The sequence below is a fragment of the Phaethon aethereus genome (assembly GCF_964289735.1).
Source record: "Phaethon aethereus genome assembly, chromosome: 2".
NCBI lineage: Eukaryota > Metazoa > Chordata > Aves > Phaethontiformes > Phaethontidae > Phaethon > Phaethon aethereus.
This window is the reverse complement of record NC_138582.1, coordinates 94307735-94331026: the sequence shown is the minus strand read 5'-3', so window position 1 is coordinate 94331026 and position 23292 is coordinate 94307735. Positions and strand designations below refer to the sequence as shown.

The 23292-nt window shown below is 55.0% G+C and overlaps 2 protein-coding genes across 2 annotated transcripts in view; one reads left to right on the top strand and one right to left on the bottom strand.

The window, feature by feature from the left end:
* Positions 1-7232: 7232 nt before the first annotated feature.
* Positions 7233-9899, top strand: FOXC1 (forkhead box C1). The gene has a single exon (XM_082014903.1). It carries the CDS (start codon positions 7250-7252, stop codon positions 8957-8959), a length of 1710 nt encoding a protein of 569 aa, XP_081871029.1. The 5' UTR covers positions 7233-7249; the 3' UTR covers positions 8960-9899.
* Positions 9900-21267: 11368 nt separating this feature from the next.
* GMDS (GDP-mannose 4,6-dehydratase) overlaps positions 21268-23292 on the bottom strand; it is a gene marked incomplete at its 3' end in the record, with an annotated part of 432088 nt that continues 430063 nt past the window's right edge. Inside the window, exons 10-11 of the mRNA XM_082014902.1 lie at positions 21731-21799; positions 21268-21330 (exon numbers count right to left, since the gene is read on the bottom strand). Coding sequence (XP_081871028.1) covers positions 21268-21330; positions 21731-21799 — 132 coding nt within the window. The remainder of the gene's footprint in view (positions 21331-21730; positions 21800-23292) is intronic.

Below are 23292 nucleotides of genomic sequence, written 5' to 3'. Positions count from 1 at the left end.
CAGGCAATGGTCAAGCGAAGGGGGCTAAAGCCACCTGAATAAAAAAGAATGACCAAAAGCTTTGCTTTTATTTGGTTTTCGAGAACAAAGAGCACTGTTCAATGGGACACTGAAATACGTACTGCCAGAGCTCTATTGTGCTTCAGTGCAAATTTTCTGTTTCAAATCATGCCTACCAGCCTGTTTATAGATTCGCAGAAATGCTACTGTACATGGCCTTGTGGAGGCAGGAGAAAGAGGAGGAGTTGGAAACTGTGGAGACAACATACTCAGGAACTGACAGATGACTTCTTTTACCTTTAAATGCTACACTGCTTAGTTTTGAGGAAAGAGCTCTACTAGCAAGACGGGCTTGCCTGGGGTCACAGCCCACGGGACTCCTACAGTTGCAAGTTCCATGCGTTTGTTACACATGGTGCATTTAAAAATCCATCTCCTTCGTGCATTCCCTGTGATTCCCTGAAAATACTGTTGAGACCTCTGCTTTTTAATCTGTTTTTTCACCTTTTTTTATTATACTTTACTTTTTGCGGAGTGAGACATTGTCTTCTGTATGTAAACATCTATAATGGGTTACTTCCAGTGGTGCGCAAATAACTCTGCAAAGAGAGCATTTGTGGCTTCATAAAAGTGCATATGTAGATATCTAAGTTTTATTACTTGTATTAACATAGCTCCTAGGAGCCTTGAAGGAGACTAGTTCTTAGGTGCAATTGTCCTTAATACCCATAAATGCCTTGTAAAACTCTGGCAACCATGCACGCATCTAGCTATGCGTGTGTATATATGTATATGTGTATTTATATATATCAGTGTGTGTGTGTGTATGTGTGCACGTGTGTATAGTTACACATCTCTCTAACCCTACGACTGTGCAAAAGCATCTGCCTCTGGATTTACCAGACAGTTTTACGAAGCTGTTCTTCGGAGGTTGAACACATCAGTAATTAGACAGCAAGGGGGAGGTTAAAAAACAGAAGTTCTTTTCCTGGAAACCAACATTTTTTTCATTCGCAAGTTTTATTGGCAAGCCTGGCCACTAATAACGACATTCCTTGGCAGAGGGAAGAAAGCAGCGGCCTGGGTAGAGCTGGCACTGCTCTAGCACCCACCTCCAACAGCAAGCTGTGCCTGGCCCAACCGGCACCGCGCGGCCAGCAGCTCCGCGGCGGCAAAAAGGCGGCGGGGAGGCTTTGGGCGGGTTTTTACACCCCTCTTCCCGCGTGGCGTGGGCAAAGGGAGAGCGCGGCCGCTCCCCCGGGCAGGGCTCCGGCAGGTGCCCGGAGGCTGCGAGCGGCGCGGAACGGCGCGGAGCGGCGCGGAGCGGGCGGCAGTGGCACGGGCAGACCGGGAGGGGGCGCCCGCGGCCCGCGCAGCGCCCGGCCGCTCCGCAGGTGACCGCCGGCCGCGGGCGCGGTGCGGTGCGGTGCGGTGGGCATCGTTGCCTCTTCCCCAGGCGGGGGCGGGGGGGGGGCCCGGAAAGCGGCTCTGCGGCTTCCGTCGCTTCTCCGCTATCCCGCACAGGCACCGGCGGCTAGAGGGCCGGGAGGGGCGGCCTCCCCCCGCGCATCTCTCCGCGGAGGGCGGGGGGCTTTCGTCCTCCCCCAGCCAAGGGCTGCCTGCAGTAGGGCAGCGCCTGGTCGCGGCTCTCACGGGCGCACGCCCCCCCCTCCCAACCCTCCGCACCCCCCCGTCTGCAGCACACCCTCCAGATAAGCCTCTCAGCCCTCAAAAACGAGTATGCAAAAGGCAGGGAATAATGTATCCAGGGGCTGATCTCTATCTGCTCCCTAATGACTTGCCAAGTACTTATCACTTCCCAGACTAGGAACTGTCGCTTCATTCTAATGTAAATAAACCTCTATACAAATAAGTCTCTCCCCTCCCGCCTGCTAAGGCAATAGGTGGAGATGGAGCAGGACAGGGCTGCGAAGGTTCATGCTCCCAGCTTCGTTGCTCCGTGTGTGTTTTCATGTATATGAATCCAGAGAATCCAATGGATTCGACTCCCCTCCGCCCTCGCTGCCCCTCCCAGGGAAAGGAAGGAAATAAGGGAGGAAAAGGAACACAAAAGGGACAAGGGACCTTGGAAAGTAAAAGAAAAAGAAAAAAAAAAAATCCATGTCTGGCTATCTTCTTGTCGGTTTAGGAGTGAGTTTTTAACACCCCCAACCCCCCAGATGTTAGTATTTTACTCTGAGATGCCAAAGCTAGAGAACCTACCAAATTAAAGGTTTCTTACACGCTTGCTGTTTTTTTTCCCCTGTTTGAGTCTCTCTGTGTGATAATACTCTACCTGAATAGCAGAAACAACACAAGTCGTTTCCCACAGCCTGTTTTTTGTTTTTACTCCTGGTGCCGCGACATCTCTGGGACGCAACCTGTGTCACAGAGACGAATTGTATGTATGACCGCGATAATTATGGTGGGAAGATGAAACGAGCAGGCTCCGACCTCTTTATGGTCTCGGTTCTCCCTTGTAAATGAAATGCAAAATTGGCTTTTAGATACCGAACGTGAAATTAAGGTATTTCTCTTGTGAATTACACGAAGCCGATGACCGCTGCCGCATTTATTGCAAAGGGTAATTTATTTCTCACTCAAGAACAAGAGCCTAAAAGACGCCAGAGGGAATGGAGCGCTCATTTTCGTATTAAGTTGTGTTATTTATGTCTTAAGATAAAAGACGCCCTGGATTGGAAAACTACCTCGGCTTATTTATGGAATTGTTAACCCACGTTAATAAAATAACAATCACGCCTGTTTGCTTAACTGAGTGCCACGCAATCAGACCTTGCATTTAGAGCTCGGTTTAATTGCACAGACTGAGATGGCAGAAGTGCTCGCTGCAAGGACGGGAGGGAGGAAGGGTGGCTGTCACCTATGTCCCGCGGTTACAAACAGAGAGGGGACTTTCGGCACGATAGATTTTTCTACTGGTGAAGCACAGATTGGGTACGATCGCTTCCCTCCCTGCCCCCCGAAAGGATGTCAGCGGTTTTCTCCGGCGGTGTCGCCCGCTGTTTAGGGAACGTGGCAAGCTGCATCCTGAGATGCAAAGAGCCGCGCTGGGTGGCTGGTTTCGGAGTTACAGGGATACTGGCTGTGATGTTGGAGCCGAAAGAAAGGGAGAGAAGCGAAGCTCTGAGTTCTTCTAAACATAAACAGCCCGGGGCTGGAGAGCAGTTCACCTCCAGGTCTTTGAGGGGAGAGAAGAGGACAACCCACAGCGAATTGTTTAGGTCCACCTGGGCTTTTGCCCAGGTCAAATGGTAGCCCCTCCGCCTACCCTTCCGATGTCATCCTTCTTTCTGACGTCTCCGTAAATAAGGTTGCAAGTGACCACACCGGCGACGTCTTGGAAGGTTTCAGGAAAACCTCGGCTCCTCTGGCCCGGGGCTGCCCGTCGGGGCTCCCGTCCTGCCTTCGGGGAGGAGGCGACCGCGGCCGTGCCCGGCCGCCCGGCGTCTGCACCGGGAGGCGGCGGGGCGGGGGGGATGGGGACATACACACGGTGGCCACGGGGCTGCTGCCCTCCTGCTCGTCGTTTCTGCCGGCAGACCCAGGCGGTACACCCCAAGGGTGGCTCTCCCATCCGGAGGCCACGCTGGAGAACCGGGCAAAGGCAGGGCGCTGTGGGGAGGCAGCTCGGTAGTGCGGCCGGGTGGGTGAAACCCAGCGCCAAGGACGCTTTCTGGGCGGTATCCAAACACACCAGGGGGAAAACTGATCTTTCTGCCTCCCCAAAAGCGTTGTTTCCCCGCAACGCGCACAGGCGCAAACTCCAAAATCACTCCATGAACCTTCACAATGGTGACTTTTGTGCCTCGACTAGAGAAACTAGAGTCCTGCTGGTTTGAGGTATGTAACTTAACACACGTTAGTAATTGCGTCAGGTCGCAATTATAGCATCAGAGTGGCTATTGCAAAATGTATTAGATGCAAAATACAGTGGATTAATGGCCCCCTTTCCCTGTGCTGAAACTTCTCGGTGTTACTCCAGCCTCTGCCTGAGAAACAGCTTCGCTACTGTAAACATTGCCCAGATAAAACGAAAAAGTCGGTAAAGGGTCCGGCTGCCGGAGCGGCACGTTACGGCAGCTCAGGGGAGCGAGCGGGAAGCTCGTGGAAATTGTTCTTAACGGCAGGTAATACCGTGGGAAAACCGGATGACCTGGGCTGTATAGAAACGTGCTAAAATGCCCTGTTTCTATTATTATTTTTTTTTCTTTCAGCAAAGCAAGAAAGAGTTTTTGAAAATATAAAGTGTTGGAATTGACATCTAGTCCGGTGCTTGAACATTTATTAATTTTGCCGTGGTGGGAGGAAAGGGAAAAACGTGTAATTAGGCAGGAGCAGGTGAAAGATTCCAGATGATGAAATACAACAGGCTAAACAGGATAATGTATTCACCATTACAGGACTGACATTTATTACCAAAAGGAGACCCGTTATGTTTGAATATGAAAAGGAGCAGATATTAGGCTATATAAATTACCTTCTTCCAATTACTTACATCTCATTTAAAATACATTTTTTTCTTTTTTTTTTTTTTTAATAACCAACGGATTGATGTTTCAGAGGAAAAGCCATACCTGCTAAAATACCACCAAGGAAATGATGCGCCTGTAGCACGCTCCGAAGACACGGTCCCCAAAGCAATCGATCACAGTAAAAAGTGTGGAAAGGAGGTTTGAAATCCGTGAAGCCAAAAGGGTCTTTTGACGTATTTGTAGTGTCAGAAGATCAGGGTGGATAATTCATCTCACAAACGCACACACACACACGTCTTTCCCGTACAAATTCCACCCCTTAAAATAGATTTCAGCTTGTTCCTTTCAACCGATCTATTATTAACGCTAATGAAGATTCAGAGGTATAGGCTACGATGTGAATGAAGAGCACTGTGTTGTATTTCGAATATCTGAAGTACCGGTAAAATATACTACTGTGCAAATACGGATACGACCGTCCCCGTCTTTAAAGTATGAAAAGAAAATATTTTTTTTAAAATATAGCAGCAAATTAAAAGGAAATATTAAAAAAAAATAAATAACCAAGCCCTCGCCCTCCATTCCCTTTGAGCTCCCGTTAAAGTTTTATTCTGATCAGAGCCCAAATGTTCTTTCAGATGTTTAGATAAAGGCAACAGCAACGCAAACCAAATCTTCGTGGCAGAACCGGCCAAACAGTTTAAGGAACATTCATTTTATTGTACTTTTTTTTTTCTTTTTTCTTTCTTTTGACACACCTGACATATCACGAAGTCCACTCTGAAGCAGATTAGGAACAAAAGTATGCCCTCGCTGTCTCAATTAAGGAAATAAATAGGTAAAGCAAGGACCCGCTTTCCATATCACATCCCATAAGGTCTGTAAGGATTACCTGAGCGAGCCAGCCAGCTAAAGACCCCGCACAAAGAAAGGAGCCCGTGTTTACAAACAGCAGAGGCAGAGCGGGCGCCGGGTGCGCCGGCGGAGGGAGGAAAGCCCTTGGCGGCTGGTTAATAAAAAGGAGCTTTGGAGAACTCGTCAAAACCTTGTCAACCGGAGGAATGCAGTCTCTTCAGAAGGGTTTGGGCAGGCAGGCAGGCAGCTGGCTGCAGGCAGGGTGGTGCTGCTGGGGCAGGGGCATCCCACCCCGCACACACACACACACCCCCCCTCACACACACACACTTTCCCCTCCGTCCCCGCGGGTGGGTGTGGGTGTGTGGAAGAGGCAGCCGGGGTGAGGCAGAGCCTCCTGGCCGGGGAGGGCAGGGGGCGAGCCGGCACACCGGCGCGGAGCCGGCACACCGGCAGCCCTGAGGGAAGAGGAGGAGAGAGCCCGGCGGGAGCGTGCGGAGAGAACAGACCAAGGAGCCAAAAAAAAAAAAAAAAAAAAAAAGAAAAGAAAAAAAGAAAAGAAAAGGAAAAGGAAAAAAAAAAAGGAAAAGCGGGGGGAAACACGCGTGGCGGAGCGCGGGGTGCGCGCGTGGGTGGGAACAGCTCCGGGGGAGCACATACATTTTATATATATACACACACACGCACACATTGGTGCAGGCACACACGTCCTGCGTGTGCCCGAGGCGCGTGTGCGAGGGTGACCCCTCGCGCGCGCGCGTGCGTAAGGGACGCGGGTGGGTGGGCAGGGGGCGGTAGGGCTCGCGCGGGCCGGCGCGCAAAATGCGCGGGGGCGGGAGGGTCCCCGCGGGTGCGCAGCGGCCCGCGCGAGCCCGGGGGCTCCGCGGCGCTCACGGCGTCCGCCTGTGCCGGTGAGCGTGTGTGGCCGGTCCCCGGGAGCCGCAGCTCCCAAGGCTGCGGCAGGGATTTCTTTTTTTTTTTTTCCCTTCTTTTTTTTACTCTTTTTTTTTTTTTCTTTCCCCGCTCGCTGCTTTTTTTTTTTTTTCCCTCCTCATTCAGAGCCCCGGGTGTCTCCCGGCCCTCATTGGCCGCCCCGGCTCGGCGGGCGGAGCTGGGCCGCCTGCAAAAGGAGGAAAAGAAAAAAAAAAAAAAGAGAGAGATTTTAAAAAAAAAAAAGGGAGACCGAGAGAGGAGAGGGAGGAAAGAAAAAAAAAAAGGAGAAAACTGTAAGTGCGTAAAAAAGTTCTCGCCGTGGTGACGGATGCTCAAAAGTTCAGGAGTTTTTCCGATGCTTCCCAAAGCAGCCTGCGACTGAAAAAGAGACTGAAAAAAAGCGAGAGGGAGAGAGAGAGGGAGACTTTGCACTGGGAGATCGGGAAGGTGGATTTTTTTCTTCTGCTCGCTTAAAAAAAGCCAACAAAACACATCCCTCTACTTTTGTCCCTCCTTTGCAGACAACTTGTTGCAGATCCCCGTGGAACAAGGAACTGGGAGCGTGGGAGCCTCTTTGCAAAGGTTTTATTTTCTTAATACTCTTTCTGCGTTTGGAAGTTGCTTTCTCCGCTGCGATTACTTTTTTTTTTTTCCCTCCCCTGTTTTCTTTTTAAAGCATTTTTTCGGCTTTTTCACACCCCTCCTTTTTTTCCCTTTTTTGATTTCCCCCCCCTCCGCGTGGAGTGCGGGAGCGTGCCGGTGGGCTTTCCTGTGCGAAGAAGAGGAGACTTTCGGCGCTGCCGTCGTTATTCTTCCTCCCTTTTTCCGCGCTCCGCCGGGGGGGTGGGGGGGTGGGGGTTGCCCGGCCGCCCGGTCCAGCTCGGTCCGCGGAGCGGCGGAGGGGTGGAGGGGGAAGGGACGCGCTGTTTGGTCCGGCGGGGAGGGTGGGGGAAAGCTGACGGGAGGACATGCAGGCTCGCTACTCCGTGTCCAGTCCCAACTCCCTGGGAGTGGTGCCGTACCTCGGCGGAGAGCAGAGCTACTACCGCGCCGCGGCGGCGGCGGCCGGCGGGGGCTACACGGCCATGCCAGCCCCGATGAGCATGTACTCCCACCCGGCCCACGAGCAGTACCCGGCCGGCATGGCCCGCGCCTACGGGCCCTACACGCCGCCGCCGCAGCCCAAGGATATGGTGAAGCCGCCCTACAGCTACATCGCCCTCATCACCATGGCCATCCAGAACGCGCCCGATAAGAAGATCACCTTGAACGGGATCTACCAGTTCATCATGGAGCGGTTCCCTTTCTACCGGGACAACAAGCAGGGCTGGCAGAACAGCATCCGCCACAACCTCTCCCTCAACGAGTGCTTCGTCAAGGTGCCCCGCGACGACAAGAAGCCCGGCAAGGGCAGCTACTGGACCCTCGACCCCGACTCCTACAACATGTTCGAGAACGGCAGCTTCCTCCGCCGCCGGCGCCGCTTCAAGAAGAAGGACGCCGTCAAGGACAAGGAGGAGAAGGACCGCCTGCACCTCAAGGACCATGCCCCGCCGCGCCCGCCGCCGCCCGCCGCCGCCGCCGCCGAGCCCGAGGGCGGCCCCGCCGGGGGCAGCGCCGCGCCGCCGCCGCCGCCCGTCCGCATCCAGGACATCAAGACGGAGAACGGCACGGCCTCGCCGCCGCAGGCCGTGTCCCCCCCCGGCGCCGCGCCGCCACTCGGCGCCGTGCCCAAGATCGAGAGCCCCGACAGCAGCAGCAGCCTCTCCAGCGGCGGCAGCCCCCGCAGCACCCTCCCCTCCAGCCGCTCCCTCAGCCTGGAGGCCCCGGAGCCGCCGCCGCCGCCGCCACCCCCCCCGCCACCGCCCCCGCCGCCGCCCCACCACCACGGCCCGGGCTTCAGCGTGGACAACATCATGACCTCGCTGCGGGGCTCGCCGCAGGCCGCCGCCGAGCTGGGCGCCGGCCTCCTGGCCCCCGCCGCCGCCGCCCCGCGCACCGGCATCCCGCCCGCCCTCTCCCTCGGCGGCTACTCGCCGGGCCACAGCTCCGTCTACGGCTCGCCCTGCGGCCAGGCGGCCGCCGGCGCTGCCGCCGGCACCTACCACTGCAACATGCAGGCCATGAGCCTCTACGCGGCGGCGGGCGGCGCCGACCGACCCGGCCACCTGCCCGCCACCGCCGCCGCCAGCCCCGCCGAGGACCCGCTGCCCGACTACGCCATGCCCACGGGCGGCGGCGGCGGCGGCGGCGGGGCGGGGGGCGGCGGGGCGCTGGGGCACGGCGGGCTGGGCGGCGCGGCGGGCGGCCACCAGGAGGGGCACCATCCGCACCCGCACCCGCACCAGGGCCGCCTGGCCTCCTGGTACCTCAACCAGGCGGCAGCGGCGGCGGCGGCGGCGGCGGCGGCGGAGCTGGGCCCGCTGGCGGGCGCGGCGGGCTACGCGGGGCCGCAGCAAGGCTTCGCCGCCGCCCCGCGGGAGGTCTTCGAGGCGCCGCGGCTGGGCCTCAGCGCCTCGCCGGGAGGCGGCGGCGGCGGCGGCGGCGGGGCGGGGGGCGGCGGCGGCGGCGGCGGCGGCGGGGCGGGGGGCGGCGGCAGCTGTCAGATGGCCTTCCCCGGTAGCCAGCCGCTCTACCGCACCTCCGGGGCCTTCGTCTACGACTGCGGCAAGTTCTGAGCGCGCCCGGCCGCGGGGGACCCGCGCAGCACCGCGCAGCACCGCGCCGCCGGCCCCCGCCGCGCCCGCGGAGGGAAGCGAGCGCGCGCGAAAAGCTTTTGTACAGAGACAGCCCCAAAGCATGTCTTGGTTTGTTAAAGGACAGTGTTACTCCAATAACACGTAAGTTTTTTTGGTTTTTTTAATTGCTTTGAGAAATACTTTTTCCCCCGTGTCCCATCCCCTCCCCCCTTCCTCATCCCTTAAGGTATTGTCATGCCCCGTGTTTAAAAGGGGGCGAAAAGTCCAGCGTAGAGTACCAGCTTCTCCCCCCCGCCCCCCTTCCTCTTTTACAAGGACTTGTTTTAAAATGTAAATTGCGACATAGTAATTTATTTTTAATTTGTAGTTGGATGTTGCGGACCAAACGCCAGAAAGTGTTTCCCCCTTCCCTGAAAAGTGACGTTAAAATTGACTGAAACGCTGATTTTTTTCACTATATATAAAAAGGGAAACTGTATTAATCTTATTCTATCAATATTTTTCTTTTTTTTTTGTTGAAAATATTCTGAAGGTATTGCATTGTTTGTTTATTAATAAATTACCATTCAGTTGGAATGATCCTTCACACGTCTGTATATTTTAATACTTTCATTTAGAGAGAGGGAGAGAAAGAGAGGGAAAAGGGATTTCATAACTAACTTTGTCGCTGGAACAGCTCGTTCCCCTCCGCACAAATTCCAAAGACCATTTAGGAACTGCCAGGTCGAAAAATCCCTTTTCAGTCTCTTCTGCAATATGTTCCACTTAGTCAGCTTGCCTTATCCGCTAGGAAAAAAATACTTTCCCATGGCAGCTCTGAGTTGGCAAATAAACAAACACGTTTTCTTAGCAATTAATGGGCAAGACCTGGAAACATTTGACCATACACAGTAGTATGACAACATTACGGCTTTTTAAATAATATGCCTATTAAGCCCTAACTCCGAGGTAGAGGTACATGCACTAGATTCCTGCCCTTGTGTAACTGTGTATATATCGAGCTATCGATCTCTCTGTGTGTATTTCCAATGTATTTATATATAGGATTTACATATGTATCTATATTTAAAGAAGGATTACGTATTTATTTATAGCTTCATATACGCATTGCATATGTTTCTAAACTCCACAGTGTGTAGTAGATGCCAGATATTCTGTAGTACGTATATTCTTAAATATAATGTAAGCATATAAATCACTGCTTCGTAGAATTGATAGCAATGCGCGCAATCACATCCGTGAAGCCCCTTCTGTAATATATATATTTTTAAAGTGCTATTTTATTTCAGGAAAAAAAAAAGTAATTGAATTAAAGGGTGCTTGGGCAGTCTACCCTTACACCTTTATACCTCTGCTTTACTCCTGTCCTTTAGGGACATTACTGGTCTGTTGGAATTGCCCTAATTGCTCAGTCTGAAATTGTTTTAGAAAGAGTTTGTGTGGGAGAATTTTTCTTATACAGCTGTTTGGGCTTTTTATTGTGGGTTTTTTTTTGTCTCATTCCCTCCCTCCTTTTTCCTTAAATCAGAAAAAAAAATATTACTAGGGTAGTAGATGAGTGCTGCACAGACTAACATCTTGTCAGATCAAGAATCTCACCTTCTGGACAATTTGCAATTAAGAACCTACGAGCAATGGGGATCACCTTCCCCCTTTGTAAATAACCACCAAAATGCAATAAATTCATTAACTTAAAAGAATCTGCCTTGTCAGTCAGATTTGGGAAAAAGATTATTTGATTACAGTTATTTAAGGCCTGAAGTTTGCTTTCAAGATAATACAGTTTCCTATCAGTATCTCTTATCTAAAGGCAACACTTAGCAGTAATTGCTATTGCATTGTTAAGGGTTACACTGTAAATAAATACAAAGGTATTTACAGTTAAACCTTATTACCTCGCTTCTGAGCTGCGCTTCCCTTCCAATTTAATATTCGGAAAACACCTTCAGCAGATCGAATGAATCGGGGTTGTGTGTGTCATTTTATAACGTTGACTTAAAATATTATTTATTTAAGTACCGCATTGTCTTTGCTTTTTCGTGCTAGTACCTCTACAGAGATTACCGGCCTTGTTTACATTTATTTGTTTGCTAAGGGGGAGTGAGAGAAACCCAAACGCTCCGTCGTCCGGTTACGGTAAAGCTGAAGCGAAGGACGAGCAAAGCGGAACGCCTTCGCTCCGGGGGTAGGGGGCCACGTTTTAATGGCAGCTCCCCGTTTTTCACCAGGAAAGGGAAATAAAATGTTACTTATTCCCGGTCGGGCTCACCTTCTACTCCCCACCTCCCGCTCCCGGTACTGAGCGGGGGGCAGCTCCCGCCTCCCCTCTCCTCGGCACCGGCGTTGCCGGGCCGGGGGCGTGGGGGGGGGCTTTCTCCCCCTCCCTCCTTTGCTCCCTCTCCTTGCAAAGGGGGGCCCCGGCGGCGGCAGCCCCCTCTGCCCGCGGTAGCGGGGTGGCTGCACGGCAACGCCATTCCCGCCTTCCCCCCCCCGCCCGGTATTTAAAATAAAACTAAAAATTAAAGAAGGGAGAGGGTAGAGAGGCGATTGCACGTGCTGTTTGCCTGTTATTTTTGTGGCGATCGGGCGCCGGCTTTCCTGTATTTTGGGTTTTCTCAGCGGTCTCCAGCGGTAGGGCGTTTGTGGCGGGAGTAAACGGGAGGGAAGGCAGCTGCTGCCTCGGCCTGTTCCATCGCCCGTCGCGTTGCCAGTGGTGCTGCTCGATTAGGGGAGTCGGGGGGGGGGCTGAGAGGAGCTTGAACAAGTGTCGGGTATAATTACTGCGACACCCCCCCTCCCCCCCCGCCCGCCGGCCGCCCCGCTTGCCCTCCGCGGCCCCGGGCACCGCGGGGCGGCCGCGCAACTTGCGCTCCCCGCGGCCCTGGCTGCAAAAAGGGACGGGTGGAGGGAGGGGGTTCGCCTGGCAGGTAGGGAGGGGGCGAAGGGTAACGTAGGTAGGTAGGTGGTGCCGGGATCCCCTGTCCCCCGAGGGGATCCTTTTCCTGAAGTGACCTGCGTGGTCGCGGCGGAGGTCACTCCCGGTTCTCAGTGCGACGGGCTGGCTCACCGCACACGCGTGCTTCGGCTTGGCTTAAAAAAAAATACTATTTTTTAATTATTATTATCACTATCATTATTTTTTCTCCCCCTCCGCACAGAAATTGTTCACAACGAAACTAACGTTCGGGGTGCAGAGAGTAGGCTGTAAATCGGGCGGGCTTGGCAGCGGGAGGCGGCCCGCCCGGCGCGCAGGCCGGTGCCGCGGGGTCCCTGCGCGGCGCTGCGCCGGGCTGCGCGGAGGTGGGCCGGCCGCGCCGCTCTGCCGGGCTAGGGCCTCCGGCGTGAGACGCTGCTGCTGCTGCTGGGGAGGGGGGAAAGGCCCGGCGGCCTTGCCAGAAACCTTGCCGATCTGGGACAGACCAGCGGGGCGGGCGCGGAGCTGGGCGTCCGCCTGCAGGCAGCGCTCCTGCCTGTAAGGCACGAACTGCAGGCAGCGGGGCCCAGCGCGGGGCGCGGACCCTGGTCCCCCTTGCGCTTCCTTCCCCTGGCGAGCGGGAGGCAAACCCGAGTGTCCCTTCTGACCTGTGATTGTATCCCAGCAGAACTGGGCCGGCCTCGAAGGCCAAAAGCGATGCCGTCCGATCCTGCGCGGAGCCGGGCGCGGGAGGCGCGCCCAGGCGGCGGCTGGAAGGTGCATCTCTACGGCCCCGCATCTTTGGGGGCAGCCGTGACGGCGAGCGGGGACATGTGCTGCTCGGCCCCAGCCCTGCCTGCAGAGCGGCCCATTCGGTGCCAGGTTAGCATGGCGCTTTGTGTTGTATTTTTAGCTCAAGCTGATGTTTTTTTCCCAAACTATTGCTTTGCTTTTCATCTATAAAAAAACCCCACACTTTTTTTTTAATTAATTTGAAGGACCGTTCCGTTTAGCTGATTCTCGTGGTTTCTTACCTGTATTTGATCACCTGTCACTTAAACTGAAGAAAAGGTGGAGAAGAGGAATATGCTCCTTTCTAAGCTCCCGCCTCAGAATTTCTTCTTGAAAGCGAGTGACAGTTCATATGATGTTCTGCAAAGGTCGTAACCAAAAATAGCAGAGAAGTGCATGCAAATAGTTGAGAAGACATGGATTAAAAACCGTGCCCTACCTCCGCAGGCCAGGTCAGAGGTAGAATATGGGGAGACTGTGTTGAGGATGGAGATGTTGAGGCAATGTTTCCAAATGGGCGTTTTACAGTATCTGGGACCTTTTCTGAAAGCCACGAAGTTCGGGGAAGGCGCTTCGAAGTTAGCACGGGGGCATTTTTAGAGTCAGGTTTACCTTCGTAACGGTCTCGGTAACCCTGGGGTTGCCTCTCATTGACCAGCCGGCCGGCCGCCGGCAGCACGCTGTCCCCTGCCCTCGCCTTCCCAAAAATATGCAGCTGGAGCGGGGCGAGCTTGAAAGCTTCGCTCCGGGCCCTGGAGGCTTCGCTTGCGCGGTGCGGGCGACTGGCAAACGGCGGACGCCGTTTTGCGGGGGGCAGCGCGGTGCAGTCACGCACGGTCGGGCGGTCGGGGACTGAGCGCGTCTCGGCGCCCACGTGGAAGATGAGCGTGAGGTAAGAACTCGCAGCCTTTCTTACGTCGTTTTGGTGGCGTAGGCAAAAGCGTGCAGCACCGAGGCGCGCACATGGCTCCGCCGCGCAAAGGCAGGCAGAAGAGCGCGGCGGGGAGTCGCGCAAAAACGCTCCTCCGTCCCCTTCCCCAAATCCTCCCTTTCAACGGCAAACGGCTGACTGAAAATTAGCTTTCCATTAATTTTGTTTGTAAAGTAATTTAAACGCCCCGGTGTGGTCAGGCTGTTTTTCCCCCGTTCCCTGTGTTGGGGCCGGGCTAAAGGCTTCCGTCATTTTTTTTAAGATATGCGGGTGGTTTTTTTTCTTTTGGGGAGAGGGGTGAGGAACGCAGCGGTGGGCGCCGTCGGGGTGCCCGAAGCCGAGCTGTCGCTGTGCCGGAGCGCAGGTGACGCGCCCAGGCCCGCAGCTGGGGGCAGCGCGGATGGCGAGCACAGGTTTACGCGGCAAGCTGCGCAAGAGGCGCTGTGCGTTGACGTAGCGGGCCTAAAGCGTGGCGTAAAGGGAGCTGCTTGGTGCTCCCCTGGGATGTGCATGGGTTTCGGCATCTCGCACGCAAGTTCGCGGGCTGGAAGGATCCCACTTACCCTTCCCGTGTGGGTTTTTGTGGGTTTTTTTCCCCTTTCCCTTTGCGCCTCGCTTCCCCGGCGGCCTGTCTGTGTTGTGAATCCGCCCCAAAGGTGGTGGGGTGCCGCGGTGAACGTAGCCCTCCTGGTTTAATTACGCTGGGGCTCATAAAGCCATTCGCTTCTTTCCAAAGTAATAAACAAACGTCGCGTTAGGTCAAGATTGATGGTGTCCATGCAATAAAAACGGGCCAGGTCAGGAAGGAATAAAATTCAATCAGAGCTCGCGGAATCATCTTTCAGGGGACAGAAAGACAGAAAAGGAGACGCGGGTCAAGGGAGACGATGTCGCCATTCACAACGCACCAGCCGGGAGAGAGGAGGGCGAGGGTTAACGAGCGATTGTTTTTTATCAAGCGGAGCCTAATTGAACGAAACAATAGCCGCATCGGCGGGGGAGGGCCGGCTCCTTGCGCGGGGGAGTCTCTGCGGGGCCGGGCTGCAGGCCCGCACAGCAGCCGGCACCGGGAACCCTCGCAGCAATGCTGCGGTTCCCCCCCCCTCACCCCCCCCCCCCTAAAACTTCACATACACACCTGGGGCAACGGGCAGGTCATCCCTGCCCCCGCCCGGGGGCTGGCAGTGCAGGCAGCGGTGGCAAAGGGCCGGGTGCTTAGAGGAGGAGGGCAGGACTCCCTTCTAAAAAAGGCCTGCTTGGAGGGCCGGAGAAGCAAGCCCCAGCTCTCCCTATGGTCGCTCCGGCGGGTCCGGCGAGGGGCCCTCGGTGTCACTTGCAGCTCTGCCCTTCGGCTTGGTTTGGTGGGAAGGTTGCCGGCGTCCCGAGATTTGGGAAGCGGCAGCGGAGGTGGTATTTGCTGGACGCCCGACGGGCGGTGGGTGCCGGCCCAGCTCTGTCGGGGGGCGGCCGGGCGCGGTGGAGCGGGGCCATCGAGGGGCCGCGGAGTGCAGGGAGGCGGCGGTGGCGGCGCAGCCCCGCAGGGAAGCCCCTGCGGTGCGAGGGGCTCGTTTTCGTCCTGACCCGGCCTCGCCTGCTTCGCCAGCCCGCCGGCCTTTTGTGCTGCGCCGGCCCGGGAGGCAGCCGGCAAACGCGCCGTCCCTCCGGGCAGCGGGCAGGGTCTTTGAGGGGGTTTCACCCTCGCCCTCCCCGAGCAAACACGTCTGTTGCGCGCACCGCGACCTTCTAGGCCCGTAGCTTGCGCCGTGCTTGGTATGCGTGTGCCGCAGAATAATAGCTATTAAAAAGCACAGGGATGGGGAGAGGAGACGGCCCGGGCTACCGGTGAGAGCTCACAAGTTCTCCGAGTGGGAATTGGGTGGTCGACAATTTTTTTGTCCCCTAAATAAACACAGCTTGAAACGACTTGGGTGGGCAGAAGGGAACAATTTGTGAGCCAGAGAGCAAGTGAGCTGGGCAGGCAGCCGGCCTGCGACTTACCTGCTGGAGACTTTCACCTGACCTTTAGGTGTCAGGGGGCTTGGTTGTGCAGTGTATTACCCCAAATTCAGGTCAGCTGCTTTAGGCTGCGCTCAGCATAATTAAAACAACAACAATGAAACCCCCAAACTGGAATCCCCCTTTCCTTTCCAGCCCCCATCACCTCTGGGGAGAATGCAGGAAAACCAACACATTTAGAACCATTAACTCTTAAAATAGCTGAATTTCCTCCAGCAGAAAAAAACGCAAATTATTATACTCGTGAGTTCAGGATATTTATATATTATACGAATCGATGAATAAACAGGTCATATCGCTACAGCCGTCGTCCCTCGGAAGGCAAGCGCTTGGTTTAGAAGAAACGCCATGGCCGTTTTCCCCCCACCGTTCCTGGAATTTATTTACTTGCCAGAACATTTAAGCGGCCGAGTTGAATTCTTTTTTTTTAAATAAATATTTGAAATAAGGAAAAAGAAGAATGTTTTCCATTGAACGATAATGTAAAAGTACTGATAATATCGTCCAAAGCAGAAGAGAATTGTTTAAACAATGTCGGTGCTTGCAAGATTGCCCAGTATAAATACATTCGCGCTGCCTTTTTGGTAAGTTTCTACTGAAACTCTTTTTCTGTGTATGTGCGTGTGCGTGTATTTTTTATACATATATAGATGTAATTTTCCCGCTCCGATGGTGTGAAATAAGTCTGCACCCGCAAGCTAGCGGAGGGGCATGTCGCCCTGCCAAGCCCCGTCGTCCTGGGACGGGGGTCCCCGGCTGCCCGCGCCGCCGCTGCGGGCTGCACGGCGAGGCACGGCGCGCAGGCAGGGCGCAGGAGCAGGGAGAGAAGCTGCTCGCCGCTTTCCCTTAGCGAGGATTTAGGAAAGTGCTCGTGGCCAGCGTTTCTAACCTCGCCTCTCAAAGATGGGATGGATTTAAAACCGTATAACGAATTGCAAGAAAATTACGGCTTTCTCCTCACGCCGCTCCCCGCCCCCCAAGGGCGGGGGGGGGGGGGGAGTACGGAGCGCGGAACGAACCGGCGCGGGCTCATTAGCAAACCAAAGGTTGCAATTAGCGTCTGCTGCTGCTTCTGCTGCTAACCCAGCTCTCCCCCCGCGCGCCCGCCCACCTCCCCTAGCCCCCATCACCAAATAATGGCAAAGTATCTGTTGATGTTTTTCTTCCACCCGTCAAAACGTTGGAGCTCTGCCTGCTTCAGCGCTCTTTTCCGCGTTTGTTGTGTCTGGAGACAATGCTCCGCCAGCGAACTGCCCGAGGTGAAGGGGGGTCACAGGGGGAGGTAGGGAGCGCGGCCCTTCCAGCCTTCTGGGGGCCTCCCCTCGCCTCCCACCCCTACAAACCTGCCGCCCAGAGGCCACAGGGCGGACGGGCGGGCCCAGAGTCGCGACCCCCGCCCGGTGAGGTCGGTTCCTCCTCTCGGGGCGCTGCCTCGGGGCAGCCCCCATGCCTGCCCTCCCGGCCGGGCGAGGGAAGGGAGGAAGATGAGACCCTCATGTCCGCCCCGGGGGGACGCGGCTGCTTTATGTGCGGGGGGGGGGGGGGGGGGCGAAGCGAGGGACTCCTCGGTTCTCCTTTTTATTTTAAAATTGTTAAGCTATACTTGCAGCAATCGGTCCGTTTCCGCGCGCGACAAGGGCAGGCCTTTCCCACCTCCTTCCCCCTCCCGCCGTCCGCGCGCCCGAGTAGCGGGTCTGTCACCCCCCCACACACACGCTTTTACCCTCCGTGCTGACGCTGCGAGGCAAGGAGGTGTATTTTTAGATGGCGCTGGCGGTTTTGCTCCGCGACCCCGAGGAAACCCCCGTCGCTTTGTCTCGCCGGCCTTCCGCGCCGCCGGGGCCGAGGAAGAGGGCGGCGGGCGGGCCGGCTGCGCCGCTGGAGGGCTCTGGGCCAGGGCCGACCCCCGCCCCGGCCCTCTTGCAGGGGTGGCAGGGCCTTGTGCTCCTTGTGGGGCGACCCCACCGCAGGCCTCCGCCACGCTGCTCCCTCCCTGCCGGGATTTTGCTGCTCACGAGTGGCCGGTGGTCCCGAGCGCCTTGAAAGGCCTCAGGAGAGGGAAAAATAATTTAAAAAAAAAAAAAAAAAGGCTTTCGTGGCAGTTCTGCCTTTGGCAGGGCGGGCTCCGGGGGAAGTCAGCGGCCCGCACGGCTGAGGCGAGGGGGCCGAGTTGCGGCTGCGAGTTGTGGGGCGGCAGGGAGCGAGCCCGGCCTTAGCTCCTATCGCGGGCGCTGCGGCGCCGGGAGCCGCAGGCAGGGCCAGGCCGGCTCTCCCGAGCGGGCCCCAGCCCTCCGTCACCGCCGGGCGGGAGCTCGGCCCGCTCTCCTCTCTCTGCCCGCCCGAACCACCTCCTCCCGATGGGGCGCACGGCCCGGGCAGCTCCCACCGCCCAGCGCAGCCGTTACTATCCAGCTTCCCCCCGCAGTAGCAGTTCAGGGGTATCTGTCTCCGCTTCCTACGTCGGGTTGGGACAGCCCCCACCCCCGTGGGGCTCCCGTGTCGACGCTCCCCTGGCCCCGGCGAGCCGCGCCGGGCGGAGCACTTCTTGGGCAAACGCAAAACCCACCGTGGCGTTTGCTTTGTTCGCTAGCAGCCGGTGGGACGCCGGTGAAAGGGACGGGAGGCTGGGGGCATGCTCGGTTATTTACTATGCCCTTTTAAATTAACGAAGCTGTAGTGACCCCGGATAAGCCGTGAGACGGGCACAAGGGGGGGATGTATGTTTCCGTACCTGCACGCACAAAACGCTTGACATACACATTAAACCCATGTACAGAACATTAGTCTGTAACTGGTGTATTAGCTACATATATAGATATCATCTCCCTAAATCGCCGCGTGTTTGGGTTTTTTTAAAATTTATTTCATTTTCAAGAAGTGACCCCGTGGTAATTGCAAAGAGCGGTACTTTAGGAGGAATTCAAAATCAGGTAGGAAGGTGGTGGTGGTGAACGCGAAAAGCAGTCCGGACCTTTGCCAAATTGTAAAGAAAGAGCAGCGGGGCAGTGCACGTTTTCTCCTGTCGCGACCAGTAGCGATTTTTTTTTTTTTTTTTAACAAAAAGGAGTAAAAAGACATCCAGCACAAAGTCACCGCGGAGGGACCGCTTGGTCTAGAACGAATTTTTGCCTTCTCATCCCCTTCCTCGCTCCCCCTCGCCAATACAGAGACCGAAAACGGAGAATAAAAATGCTTCTCTTGAATGCGCCACAGTTAGCGATGCCAAAGAAAAAAAAAAACCACCCAAAACTGAGGTCGAAGGAAAACTGGCAGCTTATGTAAAGGTTTCCAGCCCTCTGCAGAGATGTGTGAACTAATATTCAGACGTACTAGCAAGCCTCCCAGTGAATCACTGTAAGGAGAAAATACTTCCCAGCAATGCAAAAATACTTTGTCATAAAAGCGCTTTAATACTTAAAAAAAATTATTACGTGCGCCACCAAAGATCCGCTACCCGCAGCCTGTGACCGTCTGTCCGCGGCAGCCCTCGGTGCGGCCGGGCAGGCGGAGCTCGCCCCGCTCCCGTCCGCCTCTCGCCGCGGCCCCGGGGCTGGGGACCACCGCTGGGCATGAGGGGGAACTCCTCGGCCGTGGCGCTGTGCGGCGGCGACCCGCAAGGCACAGCCGCAGACCTGCGGCCACGCGCGGGTGGGTGCCCGCGGTACAGGGGGCGAGCGCGTACTGCCGGCGCTAGGCAGCGGACCCACGCGGTGTGAACACGGCGGGGGACGACAGCGAATGCAAAGGACAAGCACCCACTGGGAGGAGGTTTATTGTTACTTTACGCTAAAAAAAAAAGGCGCAGCTGCGTAGTCGTGCCCGTACTCCTGGGGAAAGGCACTCTAGGAGGCTTTGTATAAATATAGCCACACGTGGAGGCGCACACGCGGGGGTGGGGGTGAGTGGCATTGTGTGCGCGACCCCGCGCACCCCCCGCGCCGCGGGGAGCTCCAGGCCTCCCCACCGACGGGGCGTCCCGTGCTCCGCTCGGCGTTGGTTTGTGCCGAATGCGCTGCGAAGACTGTGCGTGGGGTCTGGAAAACCTCGCACGCGTGGCGCGCTGCTTGGAACGGGTGCAACAGGGACATCTCTTCCCTCACCCGACAGGTCCCGCTGCCCCCCCCTCCCCGCCCCCCTGCCGGGGCGCGCACCCCGTTGCACCTGTAGCGAAGGAAGCGGCAGCTCCCGCTGTCCGGGCGCGCCCCGCTCCGCGCCCCTCCACCTCCCTCCGCGCCTGGGGACGCGGCTGCACCAGCTCGCACGTTTTCCACCGCACCTCACGCCCGGCGCCCCAAAAGCCCCCTCCCTCTGGCAGCCCGGCTCCTCGCCGGCGGCTCCCCACCCCGTCCCGTCCCTACGCGAAAGCCCACGCACTGTTTCCATCACGAAACAGCTCCTCAGCGCGGCCGCGGCCCCCAGCCCCCCCCCTCCCCGCACCCTATCGCTCCCCTTTTAACAGGGGTGTCCGCCTCAATGCAAAGGAAAAAAGCAACTCGGAGAAGGTGTATCCCCCACTGCGTTATATCTCCCTTTGCTGATTTCGAGGCATAAAGCTAAAAACGATGGGAGTAATTGGTGGGTGGAAGGTCCTAAACCGACGGGAAATGTATGGGCTCGACGACCTCGGGATAACCCGGGTACCTTGGCATGAAAAGTGCAAAAATATTTACTCACCTTGAAGTATCTATTTTTTTTAAAGCTTTTTTAAAATTTATTTTGTTTTTATTTCTTAAGTCATCTTTTGAGATGGTTCAAGCTCCCATCTGAGGTCTAATTATGGTAAGCAGGAAGAGGATGAGAAGGGGAATGGGTTGATTCTGGGGGGAAAAAAAATCCAAAATGCCCTAAACCCCTGGATCGAGGAGGTGCTGGACAAAAGGGCTTTCTGTGACTCCCGCACACTCCGAAATGAAGATCTGAAAAACTCCTACAAGCCCCCTCCGACCAGTTTGAAATCGATTCCAGCAATTAGGAATTAATTCGGCATGGTCAAAAGGCGATTTCACTGCGAGTTATATCAAGTTATCCAAGCTTTTACAGAGTTCAAGTGGTGGAAATGGGCCGCTGGGGTGGAGGTAAGGCTGCAGGAAAGATAAACAAGGAGTGTTCAGGAAAGGCAGAAGAGGGGAAGCGGTGGAGCAAGGGCTGGAGGGATGGTGGGCCCGTGTTAGTGCCAGAGGTTTGCTGCTGTTGCGGCTGGAGGAGAGGGGAGGTTGCGGGGTGGAGGGCAGGGGATGCTTTCATTTTTCAAATAGGAGAAAGAACTAAAAATGCGCTGGAGGTCCTAGGTAATAGAAAGATGAGTTTTAATTAAAAAAGGAAAGCAGTGGGTTTGCTGACTGGTCAGTACTTCAGGTACGGTATTGGGGGGCCTGGGGAGTGACCCTTCCCCAGTTAATGGCAGAAGCCAGAGTTAGCCCAGGCAGGGCTGACCCTGGGATGATGTGTGGGATGAGAGGCACCAGGAGGGTGTGGAGGGGAGGGGGATAAAACTGGGCTTTCACACACAGGCAGGCCAGCAATAAAACCATCCCAGGGAGGGGTGGCCACCCACCCCAGTGGCTCATGGCAGTGCTGGCCGTGGGGTGCACCCCTGGTACGGGTCCTGCAACGCCCACCGGGCCCAGCTGGAGCTCAGGCGTTGGGGTTGTTCTTCATGAGCTCCACGTCGGCGTCCACCATCTCCCTCACCAGCTCCTGCAAGGAGGGAGAGAAGCAGATGAGGGCCCCAGTGCAAGGGACGAATGGGCAGCATGTCGGGGAGCATGACAAGGGCCCCCAGCCCCCCGCAGCAGGAGAAGGAGGGGATGGGGCTTTGCTGGGCTCTCTCTGTGGCCGCCCTGGCCCTGGCATGTGTGTTGGTACGCTGCTGTGCACAGGGGGTGCCCATTGCTGCCATGGTGGCTGCTGTCTTCAAAGCCAGAACCTGGGCAGGGTCGCTGACAATGGGATTTCTCTGTGTGCCCAAGTCACCCCCTTACTCACCTTGAAGTTTCTAATTTTCTAGCAGTAGCCCACTTCCTTCCCCTCCCCATGGACTGCTTTTAGTGGCCATGAACACCCGGCAGGTACTAAGCATTCCAGAAAGGCCACTCACATCAAACGTGACTCTTGGCTTCCAGTTCAGCTTTTGTCTGGCTTTGGTACAGTCCCCTTGCAGAAAATCCTGTGGAAAAGAAGACAGAGGCACTGAGAGAAGCATCCACCTTCCCCACCTCCATGGCCTTCCTGTTGCTCGTGCTTCCCCGCGAGCCAAATGTGGCTGGGGCCACCATGGGACTCTTCTGAGGACAAAATATTTCTCTTTAAGATGCAATTTTAGTGGAAGCTCATATGCCTATAAATCACCAGGAGGCAGCATCCTTTCACCAGGCTATTTCAGACCAAAAGAGTTATTCTTTGTTTTTGTGTGTGCACGGGGTTTGAACTCCAGCCTTGCGGCCGTATAATAGTGAACATTTTATAAGAAGTTGTCATATGTCTTAGTCATGCTATTGAATGAGCTGTTTCAAATTCTTTTTTCCCCCATTTGTTTAAATAATGTAAATCACAGAGCAAACATGACAACTAGTCTCTTTCAAATAAAAACGTGATTACAGATGGATGATGCTGAAGACTGTTATGAATATGGGTAACTATATGCAACAGTAGTAAACATCCAGCTTTTGAGTGCCTACATCCTTTTTTTTCTAGAGTATTCTGAGCACCCACATGCAAAGAAAAGTCTAAGTATCTCATAAATGAAAAGAAATTATCTTGAAACCATCACAGAAACCAAGACTTTGGTCATATTTGTCTTACTGTTGAAGTATTCTTAAAAGTGCCACTTCACCAAAACAATCCCACAACCAGTCATCAAAAATAACATAAAAAATTTAAACAAAGAAAAAAGCTCCTTTGACTGCATGTCTAATTGAATAAAAAAAATGACTGAATCTTCGTTTAAAATTCAAAAACTGTGTTTAAATAGTTAGCTTTTTCCAACTGTATGTGTTGATTTAATAAAATACATCATATCTCCTCACAAGCTTCGTTTCTCTGTGGCAGAAATACTGAAATTATATCTGTCCAGGCTTAAAGAAAGCCAGCCCAACCCAACTTTGTTACAGAACAAGAAGGCTAAGGCTGAATTCTGCTCTCGCGTTTGACTTTATGGTGGTAACACAGCAGGCTTTCCCGAAAATCGCATGCACTGTCTTTCTTTTCCCCGCTCCGGCCAGCGGTGGGGCTAACGAGCACTTTCTGGCTGCGGGTTTTTTTAGCTGCACTGCCCCACACTACATTTTTCAGATGCTATCTTTTGTGCATGTGTGGTTCAGGTCATGTTAACTTCTAAAATCACCTCATCCTGTGCAGTAAAATGTAGGAAATTCTTCTTCATAGTTGTGCTCCAGAAAGCTAGACAGCTCGCTTCCAGGAGCGGAGGAAATCCACCAAAGGAAATATTGCACCGAAGAAGGGGATGTGGAACAAACACGTCTGCCGAAACTATTCCAGGCAGCAGCAGCTTTACTAGTTCAGTCTTTAGGCTAAAAACATTTCAGCCTACCTTCAGAAAAGAGTAAACAGACGGATCAGAACAAAGTGATATGAAAATAAAAAATGCCGTGATTTCCTTAAATTAGGCTAAATGATTTCCTACTGCAGCCCTATAATGGG

What these genes read in the sequence shown, in the direction of transcription:
- FOXC1 (XM_082014903.1), top strand. Translation starts at nt 7,250, where the DNA reads ATGCAGGCTCGCTACTCCGTGTCCAGTCCCAACTCCCTGGGAGTGGTG.